This window comes from Lepidochelys olivacea, assembly GCF_965140295.1.
Source record: "Lepidochelys olivacea isolate rLepOli2 genome assembly, chromosome: 3".
Taxonomy (NCBI): Eukaryota; Metazoa; Chordata; order Testudines; family Cheloniidae; genus Lepidochelys; species Lepidochelys olivacea.
This window is the reverse complement of record NC_140413.1, coordinates 114,900,940-114,917,775: the sequence shown is the minus strand read 5'-3', so window position 1 is coordinate 114,917,775 and position 16,836 is coordinate 114,900,940. Positions and strand designations below refer to the sequence as shown.

Below are 16,836 nucleotides of genomic sequence, written 5' to 3'. Positions count from 1 at the left end.
AAAAAGTAACTAGCAACTCCATAATCAGATGCAAGCACCTTAGAATCTGCTACTCCAATCCAGATAAAACCCACATTGTTCATAATTATTCCGTTTTCCGGAATTCGCAGGGTTATTTCTAATATATGATGACGTGCCATAACAATTGACAAAAACTGCAGTGACCATCTGCTGCAGTGTTTTGGATGGTGATGCCAGCATTTTAACAGCAGTTCCCCAGGACTGATTGTGTATTTTAGAGACTGTTCTGCAAGCATTTGTACACCTGATATGAGGGGGGAATTGGCCCTTTCGAAATATTATGAAGGAATGGAAGCCAGGAGGAGATAGTTATATGTGTACATTAAGGAGATAGGTACATGGAAAGCCCTATCATGAACCCTGTCCAGGAGATGGCTCAAGTGAAACAGAATCTACTATGCTGAATCTGGAACTAGCCATGCAGAGAGAGGCATATGCACAGTGGTCATTAGAGAATCCCATGTGAAAAATTAATTTCTAAATGGTTTAGCAGGGGAACTTTTTAACCTGCTGGTGAAGGAAGATAACATAATGGATAAACCTATGGACCAAATTATATGCAAAGTTCAAAATCTGGAAGGAGAAACTGGGGTTTCCTTAAAGGTATCAGCAGTTAATTCTCAGCCTCAGGGAGCCTCCTTTATACCAGAAGCCACACTTCATGAAATGGGTCAGGAGAGAGATACTGTTTCACGAGTGGGTCCCAGGCCATAGGACATTTGCAGGCAATGTCACAAAGCCCATTTGAGACTGAATTGCCCAAGCAGAGGGAAGCAACACCAGGGAAGAAGAAGTTGATAATGCACGTTGGACTCAGGAGCTAAAATATGTCTGATCCATGTGAACATCCACTGCTGAAAGGGAAATAAATTTGTATGTAGGAGTTAAATTGGTGACTATTAATTATCAGCCACCACAGAAAACAAGAGAAATCCAGCTCCCTCCTAATTTGGGCTCTCTAAACACTAAATGGACTTTTGTTGTGGTGACTAATATTTCTAGTGCTGTTGTATTGGGAGTGGATTTCATCTGATAGCATCACAACAACTCCTAGGGTTAACAGAACACACTTGCCCCTGGATAATATTCAGATATCCCTGCTGGATGTTGGATATGTGAATTCAACAAAATTACTACTCTTAACTCCCTGATTTGGAGGGGTAACATCCTTGAAAGAAAACAAAACATCCTTCTTAAAACAAAATTGTTTAGACAACCGTTTATAAGAGTACAACAGTATGAATAGCGCTTTGAATGGATCTCTTTATAAAGAGTTCTTTTAGATAATAGAGTGTTATGGGAAAATATAAATATAAAAAGAATCAGCTTCTGAAATTCATTTTTTTTAAAGATTTAAAGTTTCAGCTCTGATGTACATGGCAGCAAACCTATTTGCACAGAACTTTTGAACAAAACAAAAAAATTAGTTTTTTGCATACTTTAGCTACCATGAGTGAGTAGCACAAAATGCCAACATTATAAGGGAGAATTTTGACTTTTGCCTGCACACTAAAATTAAGATGCATAACCTTGAGAGGAAAGGGAAATCACAGTTCCTCCTCTCTAACTTTCTCCTTTTTAAATCACAACCACTCATGATGCCCTGTAAAATGTTTTCCTTCCCAGTGTCCATTGGTCACTTTATGAGCCATGGGGACATTGAGAAACCATGCATTCAGAAGAATTTTTCAAATAAACTGGAAGTCCAGAGGCCACTTAAGAATTGTGTTTGCATTCTTCAAATTTCAGGTTATTTTTCCTTCACCTCTCACCATTCTAAGAAGCAATAACCCAAAATTCACTAAAAGAAAAGGAGTACTTGTGGCACCTTAGAGACTAACCAATTTATTTGAGCATGAGCTTTCGTGAGCTACAGCTCACTTCATTGGATGCATGCCGTGGAAACTGCAGCAGACTTTATTTATACACAGAGAATATGAAAAAATACCTCCTCCCACCCCACTGTCCTGCTGGTAATAGCTTATCTAAAGTGATCATCAGCTGGGCCATTTCCAGCACAAATCCAGCCTCTCTCACCCTCCACCCCCCCCACACAAATTCACTCTCCTGCTGGTGATAGCCCATCCAAAGTGACAACTCTTTACACAATGTGCATGATAATACAGTTATAATAAAGGCCCAACTTTATTATCATGCACATTGTGTAAAGAGTTGTCACTTTGGATGGGCTATCACCAGCAGGAGAGTGAATTTGTGTGGGGGGGTGGAGGGTGAGAAAGCCTGGATTTGTGCTGGAAATGGCCCACCTGATGATCACTTTAGATAAGCTATTACCAGCAGGACAGTGGGGTGGGAGGAGGTATTTTTTCATATTCTCTGTGTATAAATAAAGTCTGCTGCAGTTTCCACGGCATGCATCCGATGAAGTGAGCTGTAGCTCACGAAAGCTCATGCTCAAATAAATTGGTTAGTCTCTAAGGTGCCACAAGTACTCCTTTTCTTTTTGCGAATACAGACTAACACGGCTGTTACTCTGAAACCAAAATCCACTAGAAACTGATGAGGATCCTCTTGGCAGTCCCTAGATCCTGGCTTAATTGAAGTGTTTCTGGAAAATTTCTTCACATGTGGGTAGCTATGGAGAAAGGAAACTACATCCTCTTTCACAAAATCAATTTAAACCATATACTAAGTGGTATATTCTCATCATTAAAAAACCCTCTTACAAATACACATTTACCTAGTATCAGCATTATAAGTTACAGTTAGGGCTGGTATTATTGGGTAAATGGTTTGGGGCCTCTGTCTGAAGACCCCTCCTACCCTGCCTCTGGACACTGCCTTTTTTAGAGTGTTTATTAGAGTAAACCTTGTCTCTCTTTTCTGTCACTTCCCCCTACTGGGATATACACAGTTTGCACCTCTCCCGTGTCCTCCTATCACTTCCCTGCACTGCTGCTTCTACAGGATCCACCTCTGCTTGTTTTTCTTCCTGTGTTAGCAACCTGTGTTTAAACTTAGTATAAATTCAGTTCCAGCATTGCCAACTGGTGCCACTGGCCTTTATGACAGTACACTGGTCTCTTCCTTCTTAGTCATCTGACCCTCTCCAGCTGAAGCTTAAAAGAGGGCATCTGGGCCTCAGAGGGGAGAAAGACCTGGTGAGTCAGAGCTTCCCTAGAGTACAGAGGAGGGAGAAGGGCATGTGAGAACTCCTGAGCACAGGAGAGCGACAGAAGGAGCAGTACAGAACTGCTTAGAGGAACACTCTAGAGAGCACAGTCCATCCCTGTAAGGAGAAAGGAATTGTTAGGAAACCACCAGAGAGCCCCAGCCAGAGAAGGCTAGAGGGGGCTGAAGGCTGAGATCAATAGAGGGAGATGCTTGTTTGTCTCTCTGAGCCATAAAGCTGAAGCTGGAGAGCCAGAAAGGAGTAAAGTCTGGGGTGATGCATGATGAGAGATGCCCGAGTCATACCTTAGAGCTGCATACAGTGAGACACGCCAGGGCTGTACACTGCTGGATAGCTGGGAACTTGGTTTGTTATAGTTTATACACACAGGGTTTTCTTCTGTAATAAGTTATCCCCTAATTATACTCAAAGACTGTTGAGACTATTTCTGGGGACCACTTGAGTGGAAACTGGGGTAGGCACCATTTGTTGTGCTGCGGCCTGATGCAGGAGGGCGTCCCAAGCAGGAGCCACCTTATGACAAATACTAATGCAAATGTCTAGACAGACAACATTTTGGACAATCCGCATGTTTAGCTGTGTTCTGAATAATCTAAAGCACTGTGTTTAAGGTTAATTGGAGGAAACGCTGGTGGTGGTGGGATGTCTGAGGAGCGTAAAACTTTGATAGAAACCCAAAAGAGCAATAATAGCCAACTGGTTTTGCAGCAAGAACAAAGAAAGAAAACAAGACCTGGTAGAAAGCTGGGAATAAAAGATAGACCTACTGTCCAGCCAGGAGGTGTGGCATCAAAGAGATCTCTATTACCTTTCCAGCTTTAGAGAGGAGGTATACTGAAATCTCCTCTCTCTCTGTTCTTTCTGAGTCCCTTTAAATCCCTGTCCCTGTTTCCTTCCTGACGAAAAGTAAAAAGAAAAAAAACACCTTACAAACAAGACCCATTTACTAGAATATTGGTCCACACTGAAGTGGTGAATTAAAATGTATTATAGTAACAAAAAAAATTATCTTTCACAGAAGTAGTTTTCTTCCAAACTTGCAGTGAAAGTTTTGAATTGTTTCTATATCCAAGTGCTAGTTTATCCCAGTTCTTCTCTGGGAAGCAAAGGATTAGTGAATGACTTATCACCTGCATACACAAATTGTAAATGAATTCACAATTCAGAAATTGTAATCTAATATTTCCACAAGGAATTTATGGTAATTTTACATCATAAAAACTCACTCATGCTTTATTAATGCTACTACAGAGACAACCATAAACATGTTTTTGAAATTTGCTTTAAGAAATACAACCAACAAGGTATGCAACAATCTGCTCCAAATAAAATTTCTAACAGAAGAATACAAACATCAGTTCTAAGTGTACTTTAATCACAACGCTTTTACTGCACAAGATATATCATTCATAGGCAAATAAAAATGTGTGTAGGGTTTGTACTGAGAGCAGTCATTTGAAGGTTCGGTGTAAAGTTGCATGTGTCTCAATCTTGCATTTAGATGCCCTTAGCAATGCCTACTGAACCACATAGTAAATTAATCAACAAGAACTTAAGAGGCTCTTTGTAAACAAACACATCAAGTTTTCAAAGGAAAAGGAATTAGTTGTCTGCCATTGTTTATAAAAAGTGTTTCAAAATATCTTTCATATGTCAAAGTGACAAGTAAGGTCTAGATATCACTGGCTAAGTGTCAAGAAAGATACTTTATAGATATTTTAAAAATCCCAATTCTAAGCTGTATACTTCTTTTAAAAAAATCAATATGGAGAGTAGGGTAAAGCAACCTGAATTGCAAATTACCTTCATAACAAATTATATTTAAAAAGACTAAGGGAATACAGTAATTATGAAAGTGAGGATAAGTGTGCTAAAGATCACAGGGACAGGCACAAGCTCTGCAAGCTTCCCCCACAAAGCTCTGTCAAATTACCTCAGTGCTGATCTGGAAAACCCTTCTATTTCTAGTCCTGGGACTATTCTAAGAGGAGACCATTCAACATACAAGAGCATGTGATATATTTGCAATGACAAATTTTCACTAGTAACCACATTCAAAGGTTTTAAATGCATCTAAAAAAAAACAGTGGCTTGATTTTCAGAGAAGCTGAGCATTTGAAGTTCAATGGGAACAAGACAAGTTCAGCTCCTGTGAAAATTTAAGCCACTTATTTAAGTGACTAAATACAGATCTGGGTGGCTAACTTAAGCGTCCCACATTCGAAAATATTAGTCTTAGGCAATAAGAGTATTCTCATTATTCTTACTGAAGAAGACTAGTCACCCTCTCCAAAAGGTGAAAAATTATTAGGTCATTGAACAGCTCAATATTTTCAAATATTATGCATTTAAATACCATCAAGAAATAAAGATTATAGAAAAGAGGCTATTCACAAATAAGTGAAAAATAATCAATATTGAACAAATCTGTCTTGAGGAATAAATGTTTTGAATTAGGCAATATAGGAAAGCTTTCCTATTCTCCTATAAGTCATACCTTTGAAAAAGCCAATTCTCTCTCTCTCTTTATTAATTTTAAAGTTTTTCACAGGCTGAAGTCACAAAAAGTTTTAAGGTTTCTTGCCTGCAATATTTAGTCAGAGAAAATGAGAGATTTCTCAAGAAGAAAACAATACTAACCTTCATTCCTGGGGATGGCTTCTGAACCCCCTGGTGTTTTATCTGGCATCTCAGCTGAGACCAGTTTAGTGAAACCTGAGGGAGAAAGAAAGGAAAGTATTCTAAAGCAAAGCCAGTACATTCCAGCTGAAGGACACCTTTCCTTCCCCAGGTTAGGGATACAATTTCAGCCTAGATCACTCTCACACTCCAAAAAAGAATGCCATTCATTTCAGCAAGTGTTGTTCAACACGATAATATGAATCTCAGATTAATAAATGTAGTGCTAAGGCTTTATAAACACAGTTGGATGTAGCAGTGAACCTGACAGATATGTGCAATAACTTTAGAGGATCAAGGCAAAGTAGAAATGGTTTTGTATGTTTTTGTTTTGTTTTTTGTCTCAGTGTTGCAATTTTTTTTAAAGTGAATTCACAATCAAAAACCTCTGCAGCAACCATTCAGTAGAAGGGTTATTCATAGCCACATGTTAACCAATGTAACAAAAAGTAACAAAACAGTAACAAAACAAAACAGTAACAAAATTCTTACTTTGAGAGTAACATCATTGGGAAAGACTACAAAGTAGATATCTTAAGCTTTTTAAAAAAATAATGTTTTTACTTAAGTCTGTTGGGAAAAACAGTGTTTGCTTATTTAAAATATCACTGTATTGTGGTTAGTGATGTCAGTCTTAAAAAAGAATCATAGAATTTAGAGAGAGAAAAGATCTTTTAGGTCACTCCTCTCCCTGCCACTGCAGGGCCTGTTGTGACAATTGTGACATTTACCCTCAACTATGAAAAGTATATAAAAGTTCACAAGATGTCACAGTAACCTAGAGCAACAAATGAGAAATGGTACAAAAGAGAGACAAACTGAATTAGTCCAAACAAAAAAAGCCTACTGATATAACTTAAGGGCTGTTAAGATCATGCTCAGTAAACACGTAAAATGCAGAACCAGAAATCAGTGAATGAAAATTGGTGTGTTGGAAAGATGGTAGACAAAATGATGAGGGAATAGGCTACTCCACCCACCATTCCTTTTGAATCGCCACCTTTACCAGCTCCATCTGAACCCCAAACCACCACCTGGGATGAAACAGGATCAGACTAACAGCAGCAGCAACAGCTGCAGCCAATCTCAGTTAACTTCTTCTCTCTTCCCCCAAATGACAGTTATTACCATCTAACAGACTGTTAAACAAGGCAGTTTTTCCTTCTAAAAGCTCTCTCTAGCTAATGAAAAGGGAACAAGGCATGATGTTAAAATGAAAGCCTTATTCAATACTTTATATTTCAAATGCTTTAATGGCTTTCCTTCTTTTCCTTATCTTTAATAGAAGGTTAAAAGGATTTTTAATGATGTGTTCACCATGGTATTAAACAGGCCCCAGCCCTTGTTTAATACTGGGCATTTTCTGGATTATGTTAACACCTTTGGGAAACAGGCCCTTCATAACAGTACACAGTATTTATTAGTGTATTGTCCAGCCTATTTTGGGGTGTTTCCCTTCAACGGGGATTTTAATCACTTCCCTTGGGAGAATATTCCACAGCCTAATAGAACCAACTGTCAGGAGGTATTTCCTGAAATTCATCCTGACTTTTCCCTCTCAGTGGCATCCCACTAAGCCTGGCTGGTTTGCACCAGCCTTATACCTTTGACTTTCCTCTAGTTTAAACCCTTCAAACATTTGTAGATCACCACCACCGCTTCCCAGTCACACCCTATGCTTGATATCATCTCTTAGCAATACCACACACATTTAATTCTTTCAACCTTTCTTCAATAGTCATTTCATCCTGTTCAAGAGTGTCTAACATGATGGAATGGTTTTGAATCAAAGTGATTTAAAATATCTATTTGAATCATGATTTAAAAATCAGCAAGCAGGAAACCTTGCTTTAAAAAGAATTGATTTTAATCTTGTTTTGCATTTGTACTTTGTTTGTTTGTTATTTTCCTAAACAAAAAGGTTGATTCTCATTGGTTAGTAACCTTTAAAACATGTTGATTTCACAATTAAGTACAGTCTTTACACTATAGTTTGTACTTCTTTTGCAAATCAGGAGGATACACTATGTCTGTCAATCTACATTTATTTAAACAATTGCATAGCTTAACATACATTTATTCAGATTCTTACATTTTTACAATGTTATAATATGGAAAATGACGCATTTCTTATTCACTATGGTTTTTTTTTAAACTTTGTGGCAAGGTGTGTTTGGATGGATATTGGAATTCAATTAAAATGCACAAAAACAGCATTTTAAAAATGTTTTTTCATTTGTTAAATAAGGCTACCTAAAATATTCTGGATACATAATTTTTTCTTACGTTTATCAAAACATGTTTGTATTTAAAACTAACTGATTTATTAAACAAAGGAAGTATTATCTGTAGTTACAAGACAATCAGTTCAATTCACTATCACCATATCCTTCAAGATTTTAGAACTGGTAGGTGTCATTCTCTCATGTCTAGCTTTTATTTATAGATTGGAAAACAAAAACAAGCCTTGCTGCTTTTTCAATTCCCAATCTGTTTCTCAACTTGAATGAACTTCACAACAAGATTTTGCCACTGGTTTATGCTAATGGATCATCTTTTGTACTGGCTTATAGCTAGTATGTATCAAACATTTTTCAAGTCCTACTTTTAAGCCTCTGCAAATTTTAACATTTTCCCATTACTGGTTAAAAATACATTCCTTACTATTAGTTAAGCTCTTACAGCAAGTTTATGAAACAGAGGAAGACAGTCCTCTGCCCCAAGGAGCTTGCATTCCAACCAGAGAAACAGAGAGCACTCATTGGGGAATGGAACATGTCTGGTGATGATTTATTAAGTGCAATGCAGCTTATGGCACTAGATATTTTTGTATTAAGTAATAGTAGCCCAGTTTATGGCATTAGAAGCTTAAAAGGCATACAAAAAAAAAATCAGTCAACTTTTCTGTCCTTAACAGCTTCCTCACACAAGGGAGTTGGTTTACATGTATGGATATGCCCTGGAATTCAGAGGATGGTCTACAAGGTCACCAAATACAGCATTTTGGAAGACTTCTGCATCTTAGCTTTGGTATAAGGTGACTTAGGGAATAGAGCGTCTGTTAATCAAATAAGGGGCTTCAGATTTTTTCAAACCATTATGCCCCTGTGTATCAGATATGGTTTGTTCAAATCCCTACTGCCATCCCTAGAACAAAAATAAACATTTCAGCACTGACCTTTATCAAATAATCTGTATATATAAAATGCAACAATACAATTTATTTCTGATTTCTCAGGCATATTTATTTATATTTATACCAGACATAGCTGTCCAGTGTTATGGAGGCATTCACAATTTTAAAAATACATACAAATCTTATAAATGATAGGCATAGTCTTACAAGTTTCAGGGTGGAATTCAACATAAGAATATAGGAAACCTGTTGATGCCTATTTAGAAAGCATCAGAAGCTCTGTTAACGAAGAGATTTTACAGAAGAGTTCTGTTCATCTCACATAAAAACCAAATCCTACACAGTCTTTACACAGGCAAAATTTCCATTGACTTCAGAAAGAGTTTTGCCTGAGTAAGATCTGCAAGATTTGGTACCTAGCAGGTAAATTTCACCCACAAATAATTAGACTACTACTTATTATGAAGTAGTTGATTATAATTTCTGAATTCCCCACCACCATGAATTCACTGGTTATAAGTTTATACAACATTTATCCAATTGAATATTACCATCCATGTAGTTATATAAAGGGCAGTTGTACAACCTCCCACACCATTTAAACAAGCATGGCCTTGACACATGATTTAAGAAAAGTTCTCTAAAAATCCTTTAAAAAAAATCAAATCTATAATAAAATAGAAACACAAGTTGTAGCCGCTCTCCAGCAGAGTTTAATTTTTCATCTCCATCTGCTTTTCAAACAGATTGCTAGAAATTAATTACATATGCTTATCATCATGAAACAGTTGGCTGGAATAAATACACAGACACTAATTCTACAGTCTTGGCAAGCTCACTGCCATCACTTTGGATTCAATGATGCATATTGTTTGTGAATATTTAGCCAATATATAAAGTCAAATGCTGCTTATTCAGTAAGGCCTATAGGTACTAATCAATTACTCTATATGTTTGACTGAAATAACATAAGTAAATGCAGTATTTAATTCTATCATCCCTTTTAGAATTCCAGAGAACTGTTTCTATAACCTGTAGGTTTTTTAAAAAACAGTTTTCATATTACAAATGCAGACTTCTCCATGTTTTTTAAAAATAAAGAATAAAACATGGATATCAGTGTCTCTTCATTTTGAGCAACATGGAATTAACAAACATTTAAGTGGTAATAAATCACTAAAATGCCAATGACAATTTAATGAAATTCCTAATCTCCTTCACAAATCTATGGGTTTTTTTAAGGGGAACTTTGTACTGGGGCTAAATAAGAAGCAAGAAAACATTTACACATAAAACTATTTTCTTGGACACTCATTTTCTGTCTTCCCTCTGTTTCTATTAGGTAAACTTTATTTAGGTAAACTTTATTTTTTTAATTCAGACCACTTCCCCTTCACATTATAAATCATTCCCTTCTGCTTGATCTTAAAAAGAAGTCATAACCTTGCCTTTGTGACACCCCAATCTGTTACCAGAGAACATTACATTTAAAATGAGACACCTGCCAATTTTCACATCTTAGGACTCTAATGACATGCATGTGTCCAACTCTTCACTGAGCATGCCCTATTGTTTGCTGCACAAAAAACAAACAAGATTCAAGCTGGCATTTGAATGACCTTGACATTTTTCATAATGGAGTTCTAAATTGAAAGAGTTATTTTCAAATACCCCACACAAGACATGGTGTTTACTGAACCGATTCATACTTTCAACAGCTTTAATGGCTGTCTGTGAGAAGAACTCATTTGGATAATCCAAATGAATTTCAACACCATCATTCCATTGATGGATTTTCACTATTTACCAGTTTACTATATGTAAGTATAATACAGTGCTGCTAAAGTTTGTGATTTGCTACAATGTTCAAATTGTTATTCACCTAAATAAATATGCAATAAGTTTAAAAGGCCCATTTGCTCTAGAAAAAGAAATTTTCAAAACATTGCTTAGAAATACTCGTTCACAGTTTCATAAAACCAGTAAACCTAATCATACTGATTATCCTAGATTTTTCTACACTGACAATTTAAAGTTTACCATCATCACTCTAGTACTAGCAGAGCTCCCCCAGCCTTAGTAACAGTGGCAGCATCAGCTTACACCTGAGCTTTCTAAGCCAGTGTTGTCTAGATCTATTCTGAGCAGCACTGACCAGGACTAAGTGAAGGCTACAATTTTAAATTATACTTAAAATGCAGGAGTCCAGTTTGATGATGAAGAAAGGCAGTTCTTTCTTTCCAACTCACATCACCAAATTGTCAAGATAACAGCTTCCACTTTGGATATTTAGGTAAACAGAATTCAGAAAAACGTTTTTTAGTTTTGTGTTTTTGATTAGAGGAACGGCAAGGCTGGGGGAAGAAGGAGAGGCGTGCAACAGCAAGATTTATTTTCAAGTTAGAAACTGAGGCCTTGACCCCGAATTCTGTATTGTTCAGACAGATCGATCTCGATGGGACTTTGAGTATAGTTACTCACATACATAAGCACTTGCAGGATAGGACTTTAATATAAGTACAGTAAAACCATGATCAATACACATTCTGAACTTTGACATAAATTAAACATTTTCCAAGGAAGGTAGACACAGTGCTCCAACTAACACTATTTTTTTTTGTGTCTTATGATATATGATGTCTTACGTAATGCTATCATCATCTCCATTTTCAAAAAAGGAGTCAAGGCCAACTGTGGTAACTATCGAGGCATTGCCCTTATCTCTATCGCTGGGAAGATTCTTGCTAGAATCTGACTGAATCGTCTGCTCCCTCTTGCAGAGGAAGTATTTCCAGAGTCCATTTGGCTTCAGACCATCATGAGGCACCACCAACATGACTTTTGCAGCCAGGTAGATTCAGAAAAAATGTCACCACCACCACCAGGAGCTGTATATGGCCTTTATCGATCTGACCAAAGCCTTCAACTCTGGTCAACCATGAGGATCTGTGGAAAATCATGTTAAAGTTTGGCTGCACAAGCAAATATATCACCATTGTAAGACTCCTCCATGACCGGATGACTGCCTCCACCCTGTGCAGCAGCTCTACCTCCGACCCCTGTGTCATCCAAACTGGCATAAAACAAGGTTGTGTACTGGCACCCACCCTTTTCTCCATTTTCTTAGCAGCTATGAAAACACTAATTCAAGATCGTCTACCACAGGGGATTGGCATCCAATATCGGATTGACAGCGACATCTTCAACCTTTCTCATGTTTCTTTGTTGTTTGAAAGGGGATGTTAACGTGAATTCTGATCATTTGGGGTATACCAATAGCAGTTGGTATAAAGCCATCTTTTCAAATTAAGGGAGGGATCCTTTCCTTTTGCAATGGCCATATTCTTGTAGATGATAGATAGATAAGAGATAAAAGAATGCAACCCCGCTTACCTTCTAATCCAAATAACTCAATGTATACAACAATCCTACTGTGAACCTCTGGGTTACAAACAGTTGTGAGTTCAATTATACAAGGGACCTCAAGAAAAATAATCTTACAGGACACTTTTGAATGTTTTTATCTGAGCTGCAATTATTGACAAAGCCAGTATTATTCCTGTCCTTTGTGGCTTCAACTGTTAGGCCACATGACACTTAAAATTCCTGGGTCCATCACTATTTACAAAAGTTACAGTATTTGTGATTCTAATTACTGTATATGTTTGGGCACTATTTTTTGCAGGAACATTGAAAAGTGCTACATAAGAGCTCTGTATTATTATTACCCAGTTAGGAAGCTTGAAATGCAATATGCATTTATCTGTGATATTATGAATACATACAACTATACTGTTTATGTTTCTCAAGTAAAATAAGCAAGGCTCTAACAGTAACCAAAAGCATGCAGATCCGTGGCCATGCATTTTTACATGCCATAATCAGCCAGGGCCACCCAAATGGGCCCAGTGGGAGGTCTCAGAGCAAAAATTTCTTCAACTCTCTAATGGTAGATCAGTTTTCCTCTCAAAACCCAGAACTGCTGCAAATACTTCAGGAGTTACAGAAAAAGCAAAAAAGAAGTCAAATTTAATATTACAAAAATGAAGTGCTCCAAAAAACAGAACAAAAATGACAGATATTTCCATTCATTGCAATGTTCAAAATAATGTATAGTGATTAACATATCAGTAATTAAAAGGTATTTAAAAAGGAACACAACATAAATGCAATTTGTTTGTATTACATAAGGAAATAGCACAGTGAAATAGCATAGCTCTCCTAAATTGAGCCTTAATAGAAGCAGCAATCACTAATTGTATTCCAAAAAGGGTCAGCAGTTTGAAATAAACACCTCCCAGTGTTTGGATTCTTATTTGAACTAAACAAATCAGTGAAAGAAACACACACCCCGGCCCTCATAAGTTTCACCGACAAAAGCACCTGTGTGGACAGTGCTGTCGGTGGGAGATGGTCTCCCACTGACATAGCTACCACCACTCATTAAACCATCCCCAATTATATATGAGTGAGAGAGAGAGAGAGAGCGAGCGCACGTGCGTGCACCCGAGCGGCTACAGGGGAGACCTTGCAGCTGCAGCAGTACAGCTGTGACACTGTAAGGTCTGTAGTGTAGACACAGCCAAATTCTTGAGAGACAAGCAAAACATCTCCCTGTAGGACACCAGCAGCAACAACTGCATGGATTGGCCTCAGTTCAGGAAAGCATCCCTATTCAAGACAACACATAAATCATTTGCTTAACCCAAATCAGACTTCAGCACTTGCCTAAAGTTAATCACATGCTTAAGTGCTTTTCTGAATCACGGACAATATAGTATATTTATTATGTATATAGATTTATTATGTATAGATCAAATACTTTCTATTGAAAAGCTGAGATTTCCTTTTGCATTGCCAAGGGTTAAATCCTGTCTCCAAAAGTTTTGCCACTCACTTCCAGGGAATGGGGATTTCACCCTAGGACTTTGGAAGGGAACATAGTATCTAATCTTCTGGATCTATATTCCACACTAACATGGAGTGCTGGTCCACTGGCCCTCTACCTTTCCTCTTGGTGTCACGGATTCTACATAAGCCACACTGTCACTGGTTGGGTGAACACCCTCAGACAAAACATCTCCACCATGCTGTCATTATGGTAATAATAAAGGTAATAGACAAGAACATTCTTTAAAATCAAGTCCACTCAAATACATTGAAAACCCAGAAAAATTCTAAAGACAGACAAGAGGGGATAAAAGAATAGAAATCCTGAAAATTCAGAGTTAAGCATGTCCAAAGGCCTTAATTCTTTTAATATGTTTCCAGCAGCTTAAGACCTCTTTCTTGAAAGTTAAGTTCTTGTCTATGATAAATATTAAGTTGGCGATATCTTCACCTTGGAAGTTCCCATATAGAGTACACGGCACAGCACCACAATGGCTCCATTCATTTCTGTCCAGCAGAAACCAGAGTGTTGATGAGTAACTGCTCTTCTTCCCAAGGGCCCCGCAGAGTCTCACAGAGGTCTGTGCTATCTTCCTTGCATATCACAATATACAAAAGACCACTTGAGAGTTAAAGCAAGATGCCATGAATTCCACTGTCAACACCACACTGACAGCACTCAGTTCTATCTCTTTTCCCCATAGTTGCAATCAATATTACTGTTATTAAGATGTCACAACACCTACAAGAGACCAGTTCCTGAGTAAAGAGCAGCTGGCTCCAACTCAGTCCAGGCAAGATCTACATTATTTTGGTGTGAAGGGGAGCATTTTGAGGAGCTAGCAGAGATGCTGTCCTCCCTGTCAAATGAAGGCATGCACCAGCACCATCACCACACCACTCCATTTCCAAAAAAATGATGCAAAGCCTCAAGACCCTATGTGAACAATCACTGAACCGAACAGTCCCAGTAGCATCAGTGACATAACACACACCTCCTGCCTTCTCCAGCTTTCTAGGAAACTTCAGCCCTTCCTCACAAATGAAGACCCGGTCACAGTGTTCCATGCGTTTGTCACCTCTGGACTGAATTACTGTCACTGATTTATGTAATCTGAAAACAATGCAAAAATTCCAGTTTGTGCAGAATGTGGCAGTCTGCTTTCTCCATGAGTTAGCCAATGTGCTCATAACAGGCTACCAATCCACTTTCAGGGCCAGCTCAAGACCTTGGTAATGATCTCCAAACCCATTACTGGATCAGGTCCCAGCTACATTAGAGATGGCATCTCCATCTGTGAACCAAGACAGCATGTTTTTCTGGGGCAATGCAGATCATGAAATCCAGGATAAAGTGTGCAAGAGCCAGAGATAAGGCATTCTCCACCAAGGGATGCCAAATGAACATCTTGAGGACATCAGACTAATCCAGAATTTGACCAATTTACAGTCATGTTCCAAGACCTTCCATTTTACAACTACTGCCCCCAATCCTCCAAGGGAAAAAAGAAAAAGAAAACCTACCCCAGACAGAGTTTTCCATAACCAGAGAAGATGAGGAGGAGAAAGAAAAATGAAACTTCAAACATATACTAGGAACCATGTTACACCAATCTATTAATCTGGCAGATGTTCAAGTAGTCAGTGATGGGTATCGATATCATAGATGAACAAACACTGGTTTTGAACAGTGAAACAGGTATTTATATATATATATTTATGAAGTAGTCGTGTGATGTAAACCAATGCAGGAGTCACTGCGTGATTTATAAACTCAACAGTAGTCCAGGAATAATACTTACCTCTGATCTCCATCACACATAGGTTTGCTCATCCTTTACCCAGTTTAAGTAATATCTGTACTTGTACAGTAATACTTTTCACGAGATTTCCAGGAAAAAAGAAAGGGTCTACAAGTCGACAACTTCCAATGGTTATTTCCTAGTGTAAGCAAGGTGGTGTCCATATCATCCCATACTTCTGTGGTTTAGTTAGTGTTGCTGTTTGGGGATTATTTAACCAAACAATTTATCCTAAACTGTGTATCATCATGATGCTATCTATACAGTAAAAAAATGGAATACAACATCCTCGGATATGATCATATTTGAATTTGTTACTTCTATCTCATATGGGTTTTAAAGTTGCTGTACACTGAACTACAGACACAACATGCAGTAACATAGTTCCTGCAGGTGGCACTGGCTACTTCCTGAGAATGCAACATTGTGTTTCTTTGTAATTTGTGGATGATACCCAGGCTTTAGTAGCTTTAGTCAATTGCTACAGATCAGCCCCAAACTGGCAGGATAATTCTATATGGTTTTTGGCTTTCAGTGTCTAGGCAGTTTCTGAACCAAACCATTTACTACCCTTATTTCATTTACTTTGATTTATAACACCAATATAAAAAAGTGTGGAAGCTCCTATGCAAAGCTCTATGGACTTTAAAGTTATATATATATATATATATATATCCACCTTACATATACATATATGCACGACTGTACAGGTGCAAATAAAGCCAGTAGCCTCTCTTCAATCCCCCACTCCCCCAAAGTCAGACAATAACTAGAAAAAAGGTAAAACTAACCCAAACGGTACCCCACCTCATCTACACGTACTAGTCCTGAACACACCCTTGATCCCTCAAAGCATAAGGAATATTGAGAGACTTTGTAACTTGTCCTGAAGTTCAACAAATTTGGGCTATTTCAAAGAGCCAGGGCAAGGTGGCTGGCCTAGCCTACGCCCTTCCTGGAATACACTTTATGGCAGTATCATACTAATGAAGAAGCAATCTGGTCCCGAGCTCTTTCATGATTTATAGGTAAAAGTCAACACAAACTCCATCAGGAACGCATACAGCAGCCAGTGCAGATCACAGAACACTACTGACATGTGTTCACAAAGCAATATACTGGTCAGCAAGCAGGTAATGTGTTCTGTGTTAGCT

The 16,836-nt window shown here is 37.9% G+C and overlaps 1 protein-coding gene across 2 annotated transcripts in view; it reads right to left on the bottom strand.

Annotated features, from left to right (window-relative positions):
* Window positions 1-16,836, bottom strand: part of PLEKHG1 (pleckstrin homology and RhoGEF domain containing G1) — a 216,936-nt gene that overhangs the window by 149,404 nt on the left and 50,696 nt on the right. For both annotated transcript variants that reach the window (XM_084625153.1, XM_084625154.1), the window contains one exon: window positions 5,816-5,890. In XM_084625153.1, coding sequence (XP_084481279.1) covers window positions 5,816-5,890 — 75 coding nt within the window. The remainder of the gene's footprint in view (window positions 1-5,815; window positions 5,891-16,836) is intronic.